Here is a 23,956-nt window from a genome sequence, read left to right on the forward strand (position 1 = left end):
CTTAAGGTTGCTTGGAACACATCTCCCATCACCCAACCACTGGGACAATGCCAGCTGGGGCTGATGGGAGTTGTAGTCCGACATCATATTGGGGGCCCAAGGTTGGAGAATGCTGGGCTTAGGCTCCCTCCAGCCTTCAAGAAGCAGAGACCACTGGAGGGCAAACAAAACAAAAAGGAGGGTTGAAGGGGGTCTTAACTCCCCCTGGCCTCAGCCCAAGCAGTTTTCAAAGTCCACACTGCACTGCAGACAAACAGACAAGCCACATATTTTACAGACACACAAACATATTCTGTTTCTAGGGCTCCTAGACACAGTACCAGAATAATCAACAGCTGCGTGTACAATGGCTACAGGCACAAAATACCAGACCTGACGCCAAGGTAAAAGAGATAAAATTAAAGGCAGAGGGTTGCTAACCCTGCTGCTGATACGATGTCCCTGGCCTACAACTCCCAACATCCCCTTGACCAGCACCAGCAGGAGCTGATGGGAGTTAAGAATCTGCAACAACCAGGGTGGCGAAATAAAATCACGGCATGCTATGTGCCGTTATCAAGGAAGAAGCTCCCGTTTAGCTGGATTCTCCCTATCCAACGGCACCACCCTCCTGCCCACACCTACCTTCCAAGTCATCAATGGTCTTCTCCAGCTTGGCTACTGACCGCTCAGCAAACTCGGCACGGGTCTCAGCCTGGGAAAGGGAGAAAGAATCACTGTCAGTCAAGAAAGGGGAGGTCTGATCTATTCGATCTCCCGCCTCTGTTGATCTGTCCCCTGGCGGGGGGGGGGGGGAGCAGGGTTTACATTACAAGCAGGGCTGCATATTGATTATGTCCAAACTCTTCCCAATGTGCCATGCCTCCGGGGATACTAGTCAAGTCTATTACAAAGGCAGACAGTGTGGTGTTGTTGGGACTACAATTCCCATCAGCCCCGGCCAGCAAGGCTGATGGCCAGGGATGATGGGAGTTGTAGTTCAGGAACATTTTGCCCCATGTTGCCAAGGAGCGGCCCAAGAAAGGACACCCACCCACCTTGACCCTTCGCATAAGGCATAGCTCACCTCCTTGAGTTTGTCGGTCAAGATCTTAATCTCCTCTTCATATTTATCCTCTTTTTGAGAGTACTGGGGGGAAGAGAAGACACAACTCAGGGTCCAGACATTGCAAGGCGACTCACTACCAGCACCCCACTGCAAAGGCCAGATCCCACTCTCAACAGCTTTCTTTAAGTTTAATGAAAACTTAAAGAAACAGACCTTCCCCTGCCATAGAGAAGGCGAAGGCAGAATGGAAACGACAGCCAACGTGGTACAGTTGTTAAGAGTGTTGCGTTCATTCTGGGAGAGAAACCAGGCCTTCAATCCCAGCTTGGCCACTAAGCTTACTGGGAGAGCTTGGGTCAGCCGCTGGCTCTCAGCCTGCCCTACCCCACAAGGTTGTTGTGAGGATAAGTAGGGGTAAGGATAGGAAGATGCCTCCAGCTCTTAGACGGAGGGGAGGAAATCAGTCCTGAGACAGGGTTTTTATTCTACTTCCACTCCCAAGGGCTTCCAGGGACCCACGCCTTGAATTATCGTTAGCCAAGACATGCCTAGATAGAATACTAATGCCAAAAGGGTTGTGTTCTTTAAAGCAGAGGGTTTTTTTTAACTCAATCTATTTGTCTTTACACATGAAACTGCTTTGTTAAATATTAACAAGTATATTTTACAGGAAGTGATTCGTTCGTTCCATTTATAAGAGGCGAGGCTGGAAAAAGCAAGTTGTGCCAGGGCTAAGTGAAAAATCTGTGCGCCCTTCCAGACGTTGCTGCACTACAACTCCCATCAGCCTCAGCCTCTAGTGTCACTGGACAGGGTGACTGCTGGGCAGACACAGGTTCCCTACTTCCGAGTTATATTCCAACCACATTTCCACAATGGCAAAGCGCTGTATGCAGAACAGCTTCCCCTGCTCCACCCAGAAACCACTCTTTGCGGTCTCTTACAGGGTGGAACGTGGCTGTGGTCCCAACTGCTCTCTTACCATTTTGGAGGTCCCAGGTCACAAGGTGGCTAGACTGGTCTCAACTAGGGCCAGGGCCTTTTCAGTACAGGCCCCAACTTGGTGGAACGCTCTGTCACAAGAGACTAGAGCCCTGCGGGACCTGACATCTTTCTGCAGGGCCTGCAACACAGAGCTGTTCTGCCTGGCCTTTGGTTTGGACTCAGTCTGACCCTTACGTTTCCCTCCCCTTATGGTCTTGATTTATCGGCTACTTTTAAAATGGGGCTGCATTTTAAATTGCATTTTAACCTGTACTTTGAATTGTGTGTCGTCCCCCCCCCCCGTTATGTTTTTGCTGTGATTTTATTGGTGTTAGGCGCCCTGAGCCCGGCTCTGGCCGGGGAGGGTGGGGTATAAATAATAATAATAATAATTATTATTATTATTATTATTATTACCAAGTAAGAAGAGTCTGCTGAACCAAGCCAATGTCCCATCCAGTCCAGCTTCCTGTTCTCACAATGGCCCACCAGATCCCTGCAGAAAACTGGCAAGCAGGATCTGAGCACAAGAGCACTCTCTGCCCCCCCCCTCTAGCAACTGGCATTCAGAAGCATTGCTTCCTCCGGCCGTGGAGACCAGAGCACGGCCGCTGTGTTAGGTAGCCATTGATAAACCTCTCCTCCGTGGATCTGCTCCCAATTCTCTTTTAAAGCTATCTAGGTTGGTGGTCATCGCCGCCTCCTGTGGCAGACAGTTCCATAGTTTAACTAAGAGAGTCTTGTGGGGCCGATCAGAATTCTATGCGATATGCTAAATGCCCGAGGGTGGCAGCCCCATGCAGAGGGGCTTTGCAGCACCCACTTCCCAACACTATTTTATTTTATTTAGATTTTATTCAAAGTGCTGGTGCTGACCTTTCAAGCCCTAAACGGCCTCGGTCCTGTGTACCTGAAGGAACGTCTCCACCCCCATTGTTCAGCCCAGACACTGAGATCCAGCACTGAGGGCCTTCTGGCGGTTCCCTCATTGCGAGAAGTGAGGTTACAAGGGAACCACACAGAGGGCCTTCTCGGTAGTGGCACCCACACTGTGGAATGCCCTCCCATCAGATGTCAAGGAAATAAACAACTGTTTGATTTTTAGAAGATATCAGACAGCAGCCCTGTTTAGGGAAGTTTTTAATGTTTGATGCTGTATTGTTTTTAACACTCGATTGGGAGCCGCCCAGAGTGGCTGGGGAAACTCGGCCAGATGGGCAGGGTATAAATAATAATTTATTATTATTATTATTATTATTATTATTATTATTATTATTATTTTGATTGATTGAATTTATATACACCGCCCTATACCCACAGGTCTAAGGGCAGTTCACATAAAAAATCACAGTATATAAAATAAAAATAAAAGCAATAGCTTAATAATACACCCCACAAAAGAGCCACATGCCTCGATTCCAGAACACAGGGAGCTGCCTTATAGCCAGAACTCTTGCCCCCAACCCAGTATCATCTCTACTCATCTGGCAGCAGCTGCCTAGGGTCACCACCCAACCACCGCCCCCTGGCCCTTTAACTGGAGGAGCCGGGGATCAAACCCAAGACCCTTCTGCGAGCAACGCCTTCCGCTGATCTGACCCTTCTTCCGCTGCCGACGCTTCTCTGCCTCCTGGCCCCCGAAGGAGCTGCTCTGCACATCCTGCCCTGGGCTCGGGCAGACGGGTTACTAGAACAACGCTTTCTCAGGAGGAGCCCCCAGAGACATTTTAATGGGGTGCCTGCTTGCCATTCGTTTCAGCAGCAAGCATACGACAGGAATAATCCCAAGGGCTTCCTGCCACCGCTTGTGAGTGTTTTAGTTTTAGTTGTTTTTTTTTCAGGGCTTCAAGCCATTTTAAAGTTGTGTCTTTGTACAAAGTTATTTTAAACGCCACCATGGAAAAGTGACCATTGCAGGGACCTTATCCCTACTGGAGGGATCTTGAGACACAGCTTTATTTATCTAATATCCTTCCAGAAGGGGAGCTGATCATTGCTCTTGAGTCAGAAAAGGAGAGATTCTGCCCTGCTGTGTACCCCACAGATGGCTGCCCAGTTTGAACCACCAACTCTCCCTACGAAGTAAACACAGTGGTACCTCAGGTTACATACGCTTCAGGTTACAGACTCCGCTAACCCAGAAATAGCGCTTCAGGTTAAGAACTTTGCTTCAGGATGAGAAGAGAAATCGTGCTCCGGCGGCGCGGTGGCAGCAGGAGGCCCCATTAGATAAAGTGCTGCTTCAGCTTAAGAACAGCTTCAGTTTAAGAATGGACCTCCGGAACGAATAAAGTACTTAACCCGAGGTACCACTGTATATTATTCCTCACAAGAGATAGCTGGTGTCACTAGTGAATCGAGGAGACTTTGAACTGTAAACGGCTTATCTTCAAAAGTAAGAAATTTCCATAAAGTGAGTGTTTTAGTTTTTAACTGGCCCCTGCTGGATCAGGCCAAGGGCTCATGTACAAGCCCAGATGGTCATCTGCCATGGATGCTTCAGGTGTGATTGCAGGGGGTTTGACTAGATGACCCTTGGGGTCCCCCCCTTTCAATTCCACGATTCTATACAGGGCCTCCTGACGTCTTCATTGTATACTTTCCAGGTTTCAACTGAGTAAACACGGAAGCATTATCAGGGGGTGGGTGGGAGGCAAAGGCTATTCCTCCAGCCGCAGTGGGGAGGAGAATAGCCAGCCCTACCTTCTCAGCCTGAGCCTCAAGGGACTTGAGATTGTTGGTGACATTCTTCAACTCCTCTTCCAGCTCCGAACATTTGCTGCAGTGTGTTTGCCGAGGAGGGCGGGGAAGGGAGTAAGAGAGGAAGCCAGAGAGAGAGAGAGAGAGAGAGAGAAATAATGGATGGGAAAGGGAGAAAAAGGAGGACAGGAGAGAAAGAGAAAAGAGTGAATCCATGGATCGAAGGGACTTCAGGAGAGGGCCTAACAAGGCCAACAATGGCTCTCCGTCCACGGGAGACAAAAGGTTTTGAGGACCCAGGAACCAGCCAAAGACAACACCTTGCAGGCTCTGTAAATCAGGTCACGTAGGAATTCTCTCTCTCTCTCTCTCTGTGTGTGTGTGTGTGTGTGTGTGTGTGTGTGTGTATTATAGGCTTGAAGTCTGGCGACTGTGCTTTGTACCGTCTGAACTGCCCTAGAGTTTTGTTTGCGACATCTGTGCCAGTTTCCAGTTCATATCTAGGCACATTTTAATGTGTTGTGTCTGACCAATACAGTCATACCTCAGGTTCAAGACGCTTCAGGCTGCGCGTTTTCGCGTTATGGACGCGCCGAAACCCGGAAGTACCGGAACAGGTTACTTTCGGCGCTTGTGCAGAAGTGCTAAATTGCGCTTTGCACATGCACAGAAGCGCTGAATCGCGACCCGCGCATGCACACACGCGGCACTGTGGGTTGCGAATGTGCCTCCCGCCCGGATCACGTTCGCGACCCGAGCGTCCACTGTAAAGCCTTTTTTTTTTAAAAAAAAAAAAAGGAGTGGCCAGTCATTGGGCCAACAATACCTATCGTCCATGATGTCCAGAAATCATGGACTGAAGATTTGTTAATTATTCTACAATTGTGACAGTCTATTGTTGTTCTTGTTTGTGAGGCGCTTTGTGACTCGTGAGTGAAAATTGGCATAGAAACATAACAAATTATTGAATGGAATGAATTGGCATTACAACACCCATTGTCCACAACCCCCGGGGCCACCTGAGGCCCTTTTCCATGCTCTCACTCCCACCAGGAGGTCTGGAGGGCGGCAACAAGAGAACAGAGACTTTTCGGTGGTGGCCCCCTGCTTGCGGAACGCTCTCTGCTGAGAGGCTCGACTGGCGCCATCAACTGAATAGCTCTGGGCACCTTCCAAAATGTTTGTTTTCTACCAGGCCTCTCTGGCTTTTAACTATCTGTGGCTTCCTTGGGCATGTGAGGTATTTTAAATCTTGCCTTTAAAAAAAAACCAGCATGAATATGTTTTAGATTTTTCTACAGATTTTTTAATGCTGGTTTTCATGTATGTGTTCATTCTAAGATACTTTGAGTTACTTTTTCTTTTTCAAGCAACTAATAAGTTCAGTAAAAGATTACAGTCCTACCTTGGGTTAACTTGAGGTTGAGCGTTTTCAGGTTACACTCCGCAGCGACCCGGAAGTAACGGAAGCGTTACTTTTGGGTTTCGCCGCTCGCGCAAACGCAGACGCTCAAAATGATGTCACGTGCATGCACGGGAGCGGCAAAACGCGACCCGTGCACGCGCAATCGCATGTTACGTTCTACTCAGGATGCAAATGGGGCTCCGGAACGGATCCAGTTCGCATCCAGAGGTACCACTGTATTACTGACTAATAAGTTCAGTACATAAAACGTCAGGAGCATTAGCACAACGGGGATTTTTGCATACACACACACACACACACACACACACACACACACAAGCACGACTACATAGCCTGCAAGCTGCCTGGCAGGCTCTGGGTCCAGGGTGCAAACCTTGACCTGGAATCCATTAGGCCTCACTGCCATCCTGAAGGAAGCCGCTGTGCCACGGAGCAGGGCCCCAGCAGCCGCAACCTGCTCAGCAGGAAAAGTAAAATGAAGCCAGTTGAAGTCAGAGACAGAGAGAGAAAATACAGAGAGCAAGCAAAGCGTATTGAGGAAGCGAGAGGAGAAATGCGCTCGAAGGAGCTTTCTTCTTTGCTTTTTAGGGGGAAAGAAATGGGAAGCAGCGCGGGCGTTCGATGGAGCCGGAGGTTGGGAGGGGGCGGGCAGGAAGGGTTAGTACCTTTTCTTCAGCCTGAGCAAGGAACTTCAAGTTTTGGTCCATCAACCGGATCTGCTCATCCATGTCCCGGCAACGGCTGTTTAGAAAGGCAGGACCGCGTCGGCAGGCAAAAGTTCGGACGGGGTGTTGGGTTGGGGGCAAAAGGAGCAGCAACGGAAAGGACACACACACACACAAAGCAGAGCCATAAAAAGGGGGGGGGGGAGAAAAAAAAAGTCTGTCACAACATGCAGGCTTGGCAGGGTAAGGAAAGAGGTTTTACAAAGGGGGAGAGAGAGATGGCACAATTCTACTGGCCTCATGCCAGGCAGGGGATATTTCCTGAGAAGACCTGTTAGACCGGGCCCAGAAGTGTGATGGTGAAGTGAGGTTATAAAGCGGTAGCCTGGCCACCTCCGCAGACAGCCCTCCGAGTGTCGGTTGAGGTCCCGGCGCATAGCTGTCAACTTTCAGATTTGAAAATAAGGGATCAGCAGCCTCGAAAATAAGGGATCAGCGGCCTCACCTGTCCCGGGGACGGTCTACGGGATATCTAACAATCCGGGATAGCAGCGGAAAGCAGCGGGAAACGGCGCTGGGATATGGGAATTTCCCACAAAAAAGGGGAAGGTTGACAGCTATGCTCCTGCGCAAGGAGTGGTTCTGTGTGAGGGGAGTGCAAACAAGATAGCTGCCAGCTGCTGAAAGGGAGGAGGGCAACTGGCTCAAACACAGCCAGATGGGTGTGTATAAATATTTATTATTATTATTATTATTAATAATAATAAGAAGAAGGCAGGCCCCACAGCAGGGCCCTCTCTTCCCTTCCAATGACAGGGACTGTGCATGCCAAGGGAGTCTGCAAGAGTGCAGGCCGGTTCTTACCAGGCCACAATAGGGGCAAAAACAACTTAAATATCAAAACGTATTGCTCTTAAGGCTGCAGAGAAACTCAGGTGTAAGAGGGGGAAGTGACGACGCTTGGGGTGTCACAAGAGCACCCAAAATAATATTCCGTTGTGTTCCAGACAAGGCTGTATGGAGCCTGCACAGCTGGCAAAATGCAGACATTTTGCACAAGAAAAAAACACACTACCTTGATGTGTGTGGTTTTTTGGGGAGCGGGTGGTTTCAAATTCAGATAGTTTCGCATTTTGCAGTTTTATGTGGTTGGTTTTGTTTTTTTCAGGTGGGATACACACAGTCCCAACTGAGAGGGGATAATTTCCAGCCAGGAATTGCACAGGAGTTAATGAAAAGCTCACAATGTAGAGCAGGGTTTTTTTGCAGGGGGCGGGGATAGAATTGTAGTCCTCCGGGTGTTGCTGGACTACAACTCCCTTCAGCACCCAGCCAGCATGGCCCAATGGCCTGGGATGAGGGAAGGCAGAGGAGCCTGACAACATCTGGGCCACAGGGCCCCCCACCTTGATGCAGAAGCCCATTTTAGCTCCGTGGGTAGGCTGTTTCCATGCGTCTCCAGCCCATCTGCTTCTCATGCTCCACAGCTGGAGAAGAGCGATGGTGATGGGCTCAACCATAAAGATGAGACGCTCTCCCAGAGGACAGCCTCCCCACCCCTGCTTCCAGAAACCACATGGGGAAGCTGCGTAAGATCTTCTGCATACTTGTAGTCGTGAAGAAGAGAAAGGCAGAGCGGCTGGCCCACAGCAACGAAGATGTGAGCACCACAGTGAGAGGGTGGGCCGGGGGTGGCGGTGAGGAAAAGGAGGAGAGGGTTGGTGTGCAGGCCCTGTGCAAGAGATCTACACACAACAAGCACAAGCGTGCAACACTTAGTGAGTGTAGCCCTGAATGCACGTCTATATGGCAAACTAGCGTCAGTTTTCACAGCAACGCCACTGGTAAAACAGTTCAGCCCAATAAAAGGATGCTGGGAATTCTGGTTCAGCAAAAGGTGCCAGGAATTGGGAGAGGATTCTGGGAGCTGTAGTTTTGTTAAGGGTGTGGAGAGTTGTTAAGAGACACCCCTCCCCAATTCCCAGAGTTGCAATTCCCAGAGAGGTTTAGCGTTCAATCCCTCTTCTTCCCAGGGAATTCAGGGCTGCTTCAAGAGCTTTAAATGTGCGGTGCAAATGGGGACATAGAAACACAGCTTTCCATGAGAAGAAACAACGGAAATGAGTCGCAGATACCATCTTACGGCATTAGATATGCACCCAGTGTGTTTATATTTTAGAGGGGAAAACCTACTGGTGGGAACTTCACCTCACAGACAGGCAGAGAACTAAATGGTTTCCAGTTACCCCAACAACATTCTCTCTGAAGCTAACTTGTGAAGTGGGATCTCAGACTCCCAATTAATACTTTTTAAGGGACCGTGGGACAAAGGATAACAACATATGGTATTAATAGCACTTGCAGGGAACGTATTTCAGCCCTCTTGCAAAAACGACAGGCCTGTCCTTATCAGGCAGCGGCCGAAGATTTGCTCATTTTTGGCAAGGGGCAAAACTCTTGTTGGGGGCAGGGAGTATCACAATGTGTGTTTTTTGCCCAAATGTGGCCTTGCGAGGACCTAGAAGCATGCCTGGCATTTTTTGCAGACTGTCTCGTTTCCTCCTCTTAGCCCCCCCGCCACTCCATCCATCACATCAGCACCCCAGATGTGAAGCAGATGAGATGGAGCCCCAGACACACATCTGGAAGACTGCAACAGGGTGGCCCAGCCATGTTCGAATACAATGAATGAACCCCAAATGATCTTAAACAAGTCGACCAGGGGGTGGGCTCATCACAAATCTCGCCTGTTTCAGAGATATGTGCGGTGGGGGGGAAAGGAACAAGGCCCGTTATTGTGACCCAACACTGGAATGTCCTGCTGCGGGAAATCTGTCTGGCATTCTGTATTTGCCGCTGGATTTTTGGTGCTTCTGTGCTGACCTTGGGTATGACATGACTGACACCAAATTTAAATTATTTTTTTAATCTCACTGTGAGCCAGAGTGTGTATCTCACACCAACATGATGAAATCACCTTTGTTCCACTTTTTCCTAACACGGGCCACAATCGCGCTACACACTGAAAGTGCTACGATACCACTTTGAACACTCGGGGCTTCCCCCAAAGGATTCTGGGAGCTGTCATTTGATAAGGTATACCTGAAGGAGCGTCTCTACCCCCATTGTTCCACCCGGACACTGAGATCCAGCGCCGACAGCCTTCTGGCGGTTCCCTCGCTGTGAGAAGCCAAGTTACAGGGAACCAGGCAGAGGGCCTTCTCGGTAGTGGCACCCGCCCTCCCACCAGATGTCAAAGAGAAAAATAACTACCTGATGTTTAGAAGACATCTGGAGGCAGCCCTGTTTAGGGACGTTTTTAATGACTGGTGTTTTAATGTATTTTTAATCTCTGTTGGAAGCTGCCCAGAGTGACTGAGGAAACCCAGCCAGATGGGCAGGGTACAAATAATAAATTATTATTATTATAAGGGTGCTGAGAATTCTTAGGAGATCCCTATGGCCCACCCAGAGCTATTATTTCCCAGAGTTCCCTGGGAAGAGGGATTGACTGCTAAACCACTTTGGGAATTGTAGCTCGGGGGGGGGGGCGGGGGAACTCTCCTAACAACCCTTCGTACACTTAACATACGATAGTTCCCAGGGTTTTGCAGAGGAAAGCCATGACTGTTAAGGGTCCTGGGAGTTGTTAGGAGAATAAACCCCCTCCCCATTCCCCTCACAGAGCTACAATTTCCAGAATGGTTTAACAATCAATCCCTCTTCTCAGGGAACTCGGGGAACTGTAAAGGTAAAGGGACCCCTGACCGTTAGGTCCAGTCGTGACCGACTCTGGGGTTGCGGCGCTCATCTCGCTTTATTGGCCGAGGGAGCCGGGTACAACTTCCGGGTCATGTGGCCAGCATGACTAAGCCGCTTCTGGCGAACCAGAACAGTGCAAGGAAACGCTGTTTACCTTCCCCGCTGGAGTGGTACCTATTTATCTACTTGCACTTTGATGTGCTTTCGAACTGCTAGGTTGGCAGGAGCAGGGACCGAGCAACGGGAGCGCACCCCGTCGCGGGGATTCGAACCGCGACCTTCTGATCAGCAAGCCCTAGGCTCTGTGGTTTAACCCACGGCGCCACCTGCGTCCCATCTGGGAACTGTAGCTCTCCACAAAGAATACAGAGGTCTCCTAACAACTCTCGGCTCCTGGAATTCTTTTGGAGGAAGCCATGACCGCTTAAAATGGTACGGGACTGCTTTCAATGTATGGTGTGAATGTGGCCACAATGAAGGCCTAACTGTTGGAATTCTGCCTGGGTCAGAGGAATGTGCCACAACGTAGGCACCGGCAGATATTCCTTGTCGACCTCCCCGCTGCTACTCCTGGCAGATAAGCAGGCAAGGTCTCGGCGATTCTTCCCAGATGTGTGAGAAGAACACACCGTTTCTTCTCTCTCCCCTTTGGTGTCCCCCAGGGAGGGGAAAGAAGCAGACAGAAATCTATTTACATCCTTTATTTCTGTCTCTTACATCAGTACAGAGAAACATGTCTGCACTCCACAGCAGTAAGAATAAACTCCACCCATGTACTTCCAGTACGGGTCATATGACACACACACTGAGCTAACATCCGGTGCTCAGTACAGAATGGACTGCCCCTATGTTCCCATGGCAACAGTCACAAACATCCTGTTTGGCTTTCCAGCCACAAGCAGCTGACTGAGCTGCTAGAGCCTTTGCTTGCTCTTGCATTGGTGCTTTATGATAACACTAACTCCATCAACCTAAGTACCGCCCTGCAGAGGGACTAACAGATGCTCACCTCTCTACATAGGAAAGAATCCACAGGTGTTAAAAAAAAAGGCATTGATCTGTATACCATATCCCCTGCCAAAAAACCCAGTTAAGATTTCCCACTAAAAAGAGAGAGAAAATGGGAAAGTGGAGACCCACAATTCCTTCTAGCCAGCAGAGGCTGCCTCTAACCTTCGCCCCACACTCTGGGCCTTGCCTAACAGGGAGTTTGAAGGTGAGCTCGCTCGTGTTAAAAGCTTCCATGCAGCAGGGTGCCTCATGCAAAGAGAGAAAGAGAGAGAGAAAGAGAGAGAGAAGAAGAAAACACTCACGACTCTGCCAGCTCAGCTCTTTCCTCTGTACGCTCCAGATCACCTTCGATGATGACCAATTTCCGGGCAACCTGGGAGGAGAAGAAGAAATGATCGTCAATTGCATTTGCTACCTGCCCTTCGCCAGGAATTGCGGATTTCCTCTCCCCAAAGAGGTACGCCTGGTACCTTCACTGCACAGCTATCACCGTACCCTGAAGATACGCCTCTGTAAACTGGCCTCTGGCCTATGGACTCACTCTAGCTGTTTTAAACGATTTTTTATGCTGTACTTCATATTACTGAAACCTGCCCTGGGACCTTCTGATGCAGGGCAGCTGATGAACCTAATAGCATTAACCGGATCCCAGGGCAGGTTTCCAATCATTTAAAAGCAAAGATTAAAATCATTTATACGTCTCAGGACACCAATACCTCAATGGCCGCCTCTTCCCATATAAACTGACCCACACCATGCGATTGTTCTTTTGTGACAGGCTTTTGGTTCTGAATCATCGATGGCCTCCTTGAGTGAGATGTCTTAAACATGCCTTTTTAAAAGCAGGGTTGTCTCATATATATATATATATGTGTGTGTGTGTGTGTGTGTGTTTCTTTTATGCCAGTTTTACTGGATGTGTAAGTTTATATAGTGTTTTTTACATAGTAAAAGGTAAAGGTACCCCTGCCCGTACGGGCCAGTCTTGACAGACCCTGGGGTTGTGCGCCCATCTCACTTAAGAGGCCGGGGGCCAGCACTGTCCGGAGACACTTCCGGGTCACGTGGCCAGTGTGACAAAGCTGCATCTGGCGAGCCAGAGCCGCACACGGAAACGCCGTTTACCTTCCCGCTGGTAAGCGGTCCCTATTTATCTACTTGCACCCGGAGGTGCTTTCGAACTGCTAGGTTGGCAGGCGCTGGGACTGAGCAGCGGGAGCGCACCCCGCCGCAGGGATTCGAACCGCCGACCTTTCGATCGGCAAGTCCTAGGCGCTGAGGCTTTAACCCACAGCGCCACCTGCGTCCCGTTTTTTACATAGTGTATATATAAAGGCAAGCAATGAATTTAATAAATAATAGCAGTAATTTGAAATCAATAAAAAGAAGGTGAGAGCACCAGGCTTCCACATTTGGCCCACAAAGCAGTTTCCCCCCGAAACCACCTGCCCCACACATGACATCATACAGGCAACTCCTCAATTTAGGTGGGGGTTATATTTCGAGGCACCGTATGTTTAAGTGGAACTGTGTATACAGTAGTACCTCTGGTTACAAACTTAATTCGTTCTGAAGGTCCATTCTTAACCTGAAACCATTCTTAACCTGAGGTACCACTTTAGCTAATGGGGGTCTCCTGCTGCGGCTGACGCACAATTTGTTCTCATCCTGAGGTAAAGTTCTTAAACCGATGTACTACTTCGGGGTTAGCGGAGCCTGTAACCCAAAGTGTTCGTAACCCAAGGTACCACTGTATTTAAAACACCACTGAAAACGCCTGCGCGCATACTGCACGCACGTAAATAAAATAATAATAATAATAATTTATTTATACCCTGCCCATCTGGCTGGGCTTCCCCAGCCACTCTGGGCGGCTTCCAACAAAATATTAAAATGGCGGGGTTGCCTGCATATGACATCAAATGTGGATCAGGGAATGGCGCAGCTGCAGAAAGCAGGACTGAACTCCCTGTGTGCCATGGAGGGAGGAGTTCAACCCTGCTTGGTCAAGGCGCATCCGCTGTGGTTCCTCACCTCCTCGTACTTCCTGTCGGCCTCCTCAGCGATGTGCTTGGCCTCCTTCAGCTGGATCTCCTGCAGCTCCATCTTCTCTTCATCTTTCAGGGCTCTGTTCTCAATTACCTTCATGCCTCTGAGGGAGAACGGGGGGGAGAAGGGATCGTCAGCCTCCAAGACGTGACATTCGTCCGCTCTCCCAGTCCGCAGAAAGGACTTGGGGACAGGTGTGGCCTCTCCAAAACAAGAACATCTCTGGCACACAGAAGGCTAGCAATGCCAGAGAAAGGCCTAACCTTCTCCCCGGTTACACACACCAGGGGGTGTGATTCAGTTACCGTATTTTTCGCTCCACAAGGCGCACCCGACCATAAGGCGCACCTAGTTTTTAGAGGGGGAAATCAAGAAAAAAAAATCTTATCCCGCTCGCTGTCTTGGCTTCCTCTTTAGCCGTGTGCAACCTCTCCAGCCAGGAGAGGCTGCACGCAGCTATGGCAAAAGCCGAGACAGTGAGCGGGATGGATCCCGCTCGCTGTCTTAGCTTCCTCTTTAGCCGCATGCAGCTATGGCAATACCCCCACCTCCCGCAAAAGCCCACAGGAGCCGCGCACCCTTTACGGAGTACGCGGCTCCTGCGGGCTTTTCTACGAGGGGGGAGAAGGGACTGACTGGCCTCGTCAGTCCCTTCTCCCTCCTGGGGAAAAGCCCGCAAGAGCCGCATGGAGCTTGTGTGCGGCTCTTGGGGGCTTTTCCTGCCTGCCTCCCCCCTGCATTCACTCCGTAAGATGCACACACATTTTCCCTTACTTTTTAGGAGGGGAAAAGTGCATCTTATGGAGAGAAAAATACAGTATATGACAACCCAGAGTTTATACATAGCTTTGCTCAGTGCGAACAAGCTCTAAGGCAGGCACCCCCAAACTCAGCCCTCCAGATGTTTTGGGACTACAATTCCCATCATCCCTGACCATTGGGTCCTGTTAGCTAGGGATGATGGGAGTTGTAGTCCCAAAACATCTGGAGGGCTGAGTTTGGGAATGCCTGCTCTAAGGAGCCCCTTCCTCCTGCAAATGCACCCACCTACCTTTCACTCTCATCGGCAGCTTTCTCAGCTTCTTCCAACTTCTGCAAGGCTGTCGCAAGGCGCTCCTGGGCCCGGTCCAGCTCCTCTTCCACGAGCTGAATGCGGCGGTTCAAGGATGCTACTTCTGCCTCGGCCTGGAGAGGAAGGGGGAAAACACTGATGTGGGCATTGGAATCCACTGGAACAGACTCGTTTGTTCCCCACCCCATTTAAGCAAACACAAGTTTCTAGCCCTTAAGAATGCTGTGCCGGCTGGAAGCTCATTCAAACCATCTCTGGCTTTCTTAAGATGCAGTGTTTAGCGATAGGGCTTAAGACAAGGGTTGGGAGAACCAATTTCAGCCTGAGGGTTAGTATTTCCTTGAAGGCAAGCTTCCAATAGCAGCGGGCAAGGCCATGTGCAAAAGTGGGCACAGTAGGGATGGAGACTGCTATTTTTTGCACTGTCGTGGTCAGAACTGTCTACATCCAACTCGCAGCATCTCTCCAGGAGAGAAACATCTCCCTACCCCCATTTCACTTGCAATCTTTTTTAAAAAATATAATTGTTAATGGAACAAAATAACACACGCCAAAAATATATATAAAAAAGGATCTCCAGAAGTGAACATAGAAGTGAACACAGCAGGACAAGTTTCCATACCAAGACTGAGTACAACAGATTGATATTACACGCTTCCAAGTAGCAGAAATGGGCTTACGTGTTCCTGTACCACATTATAAAAAAAAGACTCCCATTTCTCCATGAATACATTCTCTTGCTGTCTACCTTCTCCAGTTCTAACCAAATGTATGCAAGCTTAAAACTTGCATTTTATGTCCCAGGTCTTAGTTACCCATTCCCTCATGCATAGTGTTCTAATATCTCTCTCTCTCTCTTTCTCTGACACACACACACACACACACACACACACACACAGAGAGAGAGAGAGAGAGAGAGATATGTGGTGCTATTAATTCCCTGTCCTCTGTTAGTACAGCTTCTTTAATATACCCAGAAAGTAAAATAAAGAGGACCTGTAGGTAAAGAATAGCCTCTTACAAATGTAATTTCCCTTGCTGCATCTTCCCAATGCAGCAAGCGTTTTGCATGCGTCCAGAATATATGTCATATTGCAACCTGTTAAATTTTTTTTTTATAACAGGTGTGGGGAACTGCTGGCCACCCAGATGCTGCTGGACTACGACTCCCATTGTCCTTGTCCAAAAATCCAGTAGGCTCTTATTTTTGCTGTGAAACAGCTTGCTATTGCTTAAGGATATCACTGCTCTTGCAGACTGAGAGGCTCAGTGCCGCTGACAGTCCCAAGACAGGCAAGCTTTCCAGCAGGAAGTGACTTGCAGCAGAATTTTTCCATAATAGGGTATTTTCTGCTGCTCCTTAAAAAGCAAAGACATAATCGTTACCTATTTTTATTAAATCAACAACGAAGACAGCCCAAGTGGCCATTCCACAAAGTTGTTGCTTATAACGTTTTTTTTTAATGTTTTTATTTTCCATACCAAACTGCATTACAAAAATAATACTGATTAGGGTATGCATTTAAGCATAAACATAGATGTCTCCCCCCAAAAAGAGTATTTCAGGATTCAGATTACATTTCTTTTAAAACACAATACATTCCACAAGTAGGATTACCAGTAATAATCTCCTATTTAACAAGACACTGCATCTACTATAATATCTAACATTAGCTTTTCCTGTACATTGTTTTCTATATCCCATGGGTAGGCAAACTAAGGCCCCGGGGCCAGATCCGGCCCAATTGCCTTCTAAATCCGGCCCACGGGAGGTCCGGGAATCAGCGTGTTTTTACATGAGTAGAATGTGTGTTCCTATTTAAAATGCATCTCTGGGTTATTTGTGGGGCCTGCCTGGTGTTTTTACATGAGTAGAATGCATCTCTGGGTTATTTGTGGGGCATAGGAATTCGTTCATGTTTTTTCTCCTTCAAAATATAGTCCAGCCCCCCACAAGGTCTGAGGGACAGTGGACGGCCCCCTGCTGAAAAAGTTTGCTGACCTTTGCTATAACCTATAATAATAAAAAATTACTCCATTAATTAGGTCCAAATTTCATTTTTCTCAATTCATCTAATCCTTCTTCGGTTCACCTAACACTTCAAGTTGCAGCTAGCTTTCTTTAGTGACTGACGCGAGAAAGCATTAACATGTACGAGATATAGTTTTCCTCAAGGATCACAGACAGACTCAGACGACTTCCACAAGCGGCGAAATTCTGAGTAAGCGTTATAAAATGACCCACATTTCCTGCCTTGGTATAATACCTCGCCAAATTCAATCACTTGCTACTCGGCCAAAACAAATAAAAGGAAGGATACAAATGCGCATATCTGTAGTCACGCCTATATCCCCACCTTTGACTCATCAAGCTGCGACCTGGGAGACCACAGTTCAGCGGCAAAGCTCACTGGGTGTGAACCTGGGAGCCAGTCAATGCCTTTGCAGCCTAACCTACCTCACAGGGTTGTTGTGGGATTACATGAGGGAGGAGAACAGTGCAATGAGCTTCATTGGAGAGAAAAAGGTGGGATAAAAATGCAATAAGGGAGCCAGTGTGGTTTAGTGGTTAAGAGCGGTGGACTCGTAATCTGGGGAACCGGGTTCGCGTCTCCGCTCCTCCACATGCAGCTGCTGGGTGACTTTGGGCCAGTCACACTTCTCTGAAGTCTCTCAGCCCCACTCACCTCACAGAGTGTTTGTTGTGGGGCAGGAAGGGAAAGGAGATTGTTAGCCGCTTTGAGACTCCTTCGGGTAGTAATAAAGCGGGATATCAAATCCAAACTGTTCAATAAGTAAATAGACAGGACATCCCCCGAAAAGTTTACTGCTGCCTCTCCATGCCCCCTGTAAAAAAAAGCCATGTACAGAAGGGTGTTTTTATTTTACGAAATCTGTATACCGCTCGGCTGTGAAACAAACCTCTAAGTACTTTACAAAAAACCCAAAGCAAAGGTTTAAATTGCTGTTGAGCTGCCATGCCTTCTTACCGAAGAACAGACCTGTTGAATTTAATGGACAAAGCAGACTAAAAGTCTTAGTACTTTATACCTAAGCCCATAATTTCCTCCGAATGAATGCGATGCTTAAACCACACTTTCAGGTTCCCGCCTCTCCCCCAAAAAGCCATGTTTCAATCAAATTGTTTTAGCTCCTGGAAAAAGCAAGTCAATGTGATGCACAGATGTCAACCCAATTTAGAGAGAGGGTTTCCATGGAGGAAAAAATCTCTGTTGAGAGGTCATTTTCAAGCAGGGAGATGTGGCTAAGCATGGTAACGCTGAGTCCATTTCTGACTGCAAAGCAGCCGTTAAGGAAACCACAGCCTTTCTCCATGAAAGAGGCAGCAACCGCAAAACACTGGAATGTCCCAAGTAACTAGGAAACACGGTTTAGCCACCACCCAGATCTCCTTCGTATTTTGGATCCTGTCTCTGCAAGGAGTATCCGGGTTTAGTCCAGGATGCTGAACTCGATGGGCCGTTGTCCTGAACCAACCAGCTCTCATGCTCCTGACCCGGTTCAATCTGTTGCCCACACAGTTGCGGTCCCTCCTTCTTTGTGTAGCCTGACCTGCCACCCACCCACCGCAGCCCACCGGAACGGGCCAGCAGCTCCTCAACCAGCCACTGCAAAACGCAGGGTCGGCAGCAGTGGAACGAAAGGAGGAAGCAGGACCCAAAATTATAAGGTAGGAAAAGCTTGGAAAGCACTGTGCTTGCCAGGGTTTAAGAGGACCGGAGAGGAAAGCAGCGTGCTCCGCCCTGGTCAGAAGTCAGCCTCCAGAGAGAGATGGGGGGAGCCACTGACTCACCCTGCCTTGGACACAGCTGCATCAGAGGGAGTGTCACAGCAAAAACCAAAGGCTTCTGGAATATAGTATATGACGAGCTTAAAAAAATGTTTAAGTATAACTTTATGAAAAATACCGAAGCTTTTCTACTAGGGATAACGGACACAGGTATAGCAAGAGAAGATCAGAAAATATTCCTCTATGCCACAGGAGCGGCAAGGATCCGAACTGCTAAAAACTGGGGGGGGGGGGGGGGGACTGTGCCAACAAAAAAAGGAATGGCAAGACAAACTGTTAAGAGTATATTGAACTGGCTAGATTAACAGAAGCAATTAGAGATCACGCTAGGCAAGCGTTTCAAAAAGCATGGGGGAAATGGAGAGAATACTTCACAAAACAGTGCCCTAAAATACATACTTGGTCTTGTTTCGATTAATGTCTGCAGGAGACTTTGTGGATATTTAAGTTATAATTAGAAAAATCTTAATAATTATTCATAAAGGAAACAGCTTATAAGTAGTAAATAAGGAGGCCAGATACAGGATAAAGGAAGTTTTTTATCTGCTTGTTTGTATTGTTGTATGTTATGCTTATTGTATGCTATGTTCACGTTTAATGAGGGTGGATTTCTGTATTGGGGTTTTTTTTTTTTTGTTATGTTGTAAATATAACTTCCGAGAAAAAACAACAACCAGAGGGAGTGTCACAGCAAGGGCAATGAGAGGCAAAAAGCCTGGAGGAGCTAGGGCTGGCCAGCACAGACCAGAGGGAGCCAGTGTGTGTGTGTGTGTGTGTGACAGCCTCCAAAGGCTGTGGACTACGACTCCAAGCATCCCTGACCGCTGGCTATCTGCTGGGGCTGATGGGAGTTGGAGTCCCGATAGCCGGGTGCCACACTGGCTGTCCCTGGCATTGCGCTAGATGGGCTATGTATCAGCCAGTTCCCCCTTCCCGTTCTTTTGCTGTTTGTCCCTGGAGCCTGGAACTCTGGGACAGACTGCTTCCGGACATGGAGGTTTGAGTCTCAGGAGAGAGAGGTCAAATCAGCCTCTTTCATGAACTGGCTTAATCCCTCTTTAGAGGAGTCTGTGACAATACAAGATTAACTTCTCCTCACCGCGGTAGGGAGCCCCACAGGGAATGCTAACCCAAGGAACGCTCACTGCTGGCTCTCTGCAAGCCTTGCCCAGAATAGATCCCAAGGAGTCGTGCAGAGGTGAGAAGTAGAGGGGAAATGGCCAAAGATTGCCTCGCCCTCCTCTTCCGTTAGCCGAGGGGTCTACAACCAATTTAGGACCACAGGTGAAGTTGGAGGCCTGTGCAAGTGCCGCTGACGTCCAACACTCACTTTCCTCCAAAATTACCTGGATTAGCATCGCCCCATACCCCAAAGGAGGGACGCGGGTGGCGCTGTGGGTTAAACCACAGAGCCTAGGGCTTGCCGATCAGAAGGCTGGCGGTTCAAATCCCCGCAAATCCCTTAGCTCGGTCCCTGCTCCTGCCAACCTAGCAGTTCGAAAGCACACCAGTGCAAGTAGATAAATAGGTACCGCTCTGGTGGGAAGGTAAATGGCGTTTCCGTGCGCTGCTCTGGTTCGCCAGAGACGGCTTAGTCATGCTGGCCACATGACCCGGAAGCTGTACACCGGCTCCCTCGGCCATTAAAGCGAGATGAGCGCCGCAGCCCCAGAGTCGGTCACGACCGGACCTAATGGTCAGGGGTCGCTTTACCTTTACTATACCCCAAAGACAGAAAGAAAGCCCACCCCAACCCCCCGACACACATCACTTATCCAAGGGATCTGGGCAAAGGCTGCTTTTTTCAAGGAACTCGAGTCAAAATCAGACCTGAGTCTCAAAAATGACACAGACCTGAGATAGGGAGTGGGGAAATTATGCCGCTCTTTCCAACTTCCTACTTCAGCTCTACGTCCTTTTTAGAGGCAATCGTCCTCTAAAAACTGTCCACAACCGTCCTCTAAAAACTGTCCACACCCCTTCATGTTCAAAGGGGGTAGTGAATGCGTTGGGGCTTTGTAAACACCCAGCAAAGACCTCAAGGGATGTTGCTAGACAGAAAAAGGCCTTCCACGAATGCGAGGGAACCCAAGGGAACCCTGCACGTTACTCCTCGCAGCTCCATCTCAGCAAAAAGTAGAAAGTGTCACCCCTCTTCCAAGCTGCAGGATGACGCATCATGCCATGCCATATGGAGCTTTAAAAAGAACCTGCCGCCGCAGCGTACATGACAATCTGTCACCACAGGTGTGACATTAATCCAAGAAAGGCTTGGAATCACCTTTCTAATGGGGCGCAAGTTAGGGTAACCAGACATCCCCGTTTCCCGGGGACAGTCCCCGGACAAAATCTATCCCCAGATTTCATCTAATGTCCCCAGGAAACACAGCAGTGGCAGTCTCAGCAGCCTGGAGCAGTTGGCTCTGGCTGGCTCCAGGAGCTGCTCAGAAGTCCCCACATGATGGTAGTGCAGGGGCTCACCTCCCCACCTCCCCTGACCCCAGCAACTAAGCTGTGAAGGGAGGTTTTATGCTGCCTGTCAGAGCAGCCTCCCAACTCCTACTTGTGTGCAAGCAGGATCGGGGCGGGGATCTCTCAGCTATGAAGAGAGGCTTCACGCTGCCTATCAGAGCTTGCGTGCAAGCAGGAATGAGATTGGGGCTGCTCTGATGGGAAGGAAGGCATAGCACTGCCCAAGCCTCACCGCAGCTGCCGCTCTCAGCCCTCCTTCTCCGCCGTCCATGCCTGACCCACCAAGCACCGCTTCCCCACCACCACCAAAGAACCAACAACTCAGGGGCTGCCCAGGTTCATGGAGAAAGGAGATAGAAGCCTCGGAGGAAGGGGAAACGTGGCGGTTGAGGTCAAGGCGGCGGCCGCCCCTCTACCACCGCCATCGCTGCAGCATCAACGTTCCGAACGTGTAGTATTTATTTATTTAAAGTCTCCCTGGATTCATTGAAAAAAATCTGGTAACCTTAGTGTAAGTGTCTGTGTGTTTGTGTGCGTCTGTGGCAAGGGTTAAAGCAGAGCTTTCCAAACCATGTGTCACGACACGCTACCTACGGTCTGTGTGTTGCGTGAACGCTCCTCCCGGGGCTGCAAAGGGGTAGTTTAACCTCCGGTTTTCTAGTAAAATGATGCATGTCTAAAAAGTGGGTCACCAACATGAAAAATTTGGAAATCTCCGGGTTAAGGCCACCAAGATGGCAGGAGCTTATCTGGGCAGCCGCTGCCTTTCCTGACTGCTCTGGGGAAAGGTCACCGAAAGCCCCTGGTTTGATCCCCAACATCTCCAGGACAGGTAGGGCTGGGAATGTCCTGGACTGTAGTAATACTGAGCTAATATAGTCTGACTTGAAACAAGGCAGCTTCCCAAGTTCTTATACATCTCATCCAAGGGGCGGTGGCGGAGCAGGCGAGATGGCCAGAAAGATCCAGTGATGTTGCTGTGCGCTGCAAATTAAGACCGTATCTGCAAGCAAAGGATACCTGGCATTCTTGTTATCTTGGTCAAAATTATCAAAGTTTGCATCGGTGACAACATATTCCAGAACTGAAGAATTCTAGGCATCTGGCAGCAAGAACGCACACGCCTGACTTTGCAAAAATAAATAAACGAAGAGACTCTTTGCTTTTTCTCACTTGCCAGGCCCGTCGGGATTTGGGACGGGGGGCACAACAGCAAAAGGCGGTCCACACACTGGCTTCGCCAAGCAAGGCACAGTCTGAAATACTGGTCCTCAGAACTAAACAGGCTGCCACTTATTCAAGTATCACATTTATATGGCGGCTTTTCTCCAAGAAGATCAAGGTTGCATGACCATCTGTTATGAATGCTTTATAGCCGAGATTCCTGAATGGTGGGGGGCAGGGAGGGTTGGACCAGACAGCCCTCAGGGTCCCTTCCAGCCCTACAATTCTATGAAATGGTTTTCTCCTTCCTCATTTTATCCTTGTAACAACCCTGTTTAGGTAGATCAGGTTGGAAGGGCGTGACTGGCCCAATGTCACCCAGAAAGTTTCATGGCCAGGCGGGGATTTGAACCCTGGTCTCTCCCAGCTCCGAACCCATGGGTAGGCAGACTAAGGCCTGGGGGCCGGATGCGGCCCAATCGCCTTCTAAATCCGGTCCGGGAATCAGCATGTTTTTACATGAGTAGACTGTGTGCTTTTATTTAAAATGCATCTCTGGGTTATTTGTGGGGCATAGGAATTCATTCATTCCCCCCAAAAAAATATAGTCCGGCCCCCCACAAGGTCTGAGGCACAGTGGACCGACCCCCTGCTGAAAAAGTTTGCTGACCCCTGTCCTAACCCCTGCACCACCGCTGGTCCCCCACTGGACCTGAGCCTATGCGCAAAGTCACAAGTGCCGTTCTACTGCTGCCACAAGCACATAAGAGGAGCCCTGCTGGATCAGACCATTGTCCCACCTAGTCATAGAATCATAGAATTGTAGAGTTGGAAGGGACCCGCAAGGGTCATCTAGCCCAACCCCCTTGCCAGCATCCTGTTCTCACCGTGGCCAACCTGCCATCTGTAGGATGCCTCCCCAAAACCAGACCTGAGAACAGCAGCGACTTCCCTGCTTGCGATTCCCAGCTACTGGTATTCAGAGGCCTAGTGCTTAACAATGGAAGGAGAAACACGGCCATCGTGGCAGCCATGAATTTCATCTAAGCCTCTTTCAAAAGCCGTCCAAGTTGGCAGCGATTGCTACCTCTTGCGCGAGGGAATCCCATAGCACGCTGCAAAGAAATGCTTCCTTTTTTGTCTGTCCCCAAATCTTCCAGAGTTCGGCTTCTTTGAATGACCTCAAGTTCTAGCGCAGGCAAAGAACAATTTACGCACGTTCCCACTGAAACGCGACCACGCGCCAAACCCTAAGTGACTTTAAAAATAGCAAAAAGAGCACAGGGAGGGCAAAAAGGCAATCCTGCGAGCCTTTGCAAGTGCAATCCCAGAAGCCCTTGCACCAACCATTGAGGCCTGTGGAAAGCTGGAGTCTGAGGAAGGGGGCTGAGAGGGGAAGACTCTGTTGGAGTCTGGGGTCTGGTAAGTGCTGCTGGTTTTTTAATAGGGGTTTTCAAGGATTTCCGGTGGTTTAAGAGGGTATTTGCAGACTTCTTCAACAGTGCTTCATAGAATCATGGAATCATAGAGTTGGAAGAGACCTCAAGGGCCATGGAGTCCAACCGCCTGCCAAGCAGGAAACACCATCAGAGCAGTCCTGACATATGGTTGTCAAGCCTCTGCTTAAAGACCTCCAAAGAAGGAGACTCCACCACACTCCTGGGCAGCAAATTCCACTGTCGAACAGCTCTTACTGTCAGGAAGTTCTTCCTAATGTTTAGGTGGAATCTTCTTTCTTGTAGTTTGGAACCATTGCTCCGTGTCCGCTTCTCTGGAGCAGCAGAAAACAACC

At 49.1% G+C, this 23,956-nt stretch overlaps 1 protein-coding gene across 16 annotated transcripts in view; it reads right to left on the reverse strand.

The window, feature by feature from the left end:
• Positions 1 to 23,956, reverse strand: part of TPM3 (tropomyosin 3) — a gene marked incomplete at its 3' end in the record, with an annotated part of 75,801 nt that overhangs the window by 17,264 nt on the left and 34,581 nt on the right. For 9 of the 16 annotated variants that reach the window (XM_083716026.1, XM_083716031.1, XM_083716033.1 and 6 more), the window contains 6 exons: positions 14,697 to 14,830; positions 13,631 to 13,748; positions 11,899 to 11,969; positions 4,736 to 4,811; positions 1,067 to 1,129; positions 625 to 694 (listed from right to left, as the gene is read on the reverse strand). In XM_083716026.1, coding sequence (XP_083572152.1) covers positions 625 to 694; positions 1,067 to 1,129; positions 4,736 to 4,811; positions 11,899 to 11,969; positions 13,631 to 13,748; positions 14,697 to 14,830 — 532 coding nt within the window. Of the gene's footprint in view, positions 1 to 624; positions 695 to 1,066; positions 1,130 to 4,735; positions 4,812 to 6,823; positions 6,900 to 11,898; positions 11,970 to 13,630; positions 13,749 to 14,696; positions 14,831 to 23,956 lie in introns of all 16 variants that reach the window. The other 7 variants (XM_083716028.1, XM_083716034.1, XM_083716035.1 and 4 more) reach the window with 1 other exon arrangement.

This window comes from Podarcis gaigeae, assembly GCF_964106915.1.
Source record: "Podarcis gaigeae genome assembly, chromosome: 16".
Classification (NCBI taxonomy): domain Eukaryota; kingdom Metazoa; phylum Chordata; class Lepidosauria; order Squamata; family Lacertidae; genus Podarcis; species Podarcis gaigeae.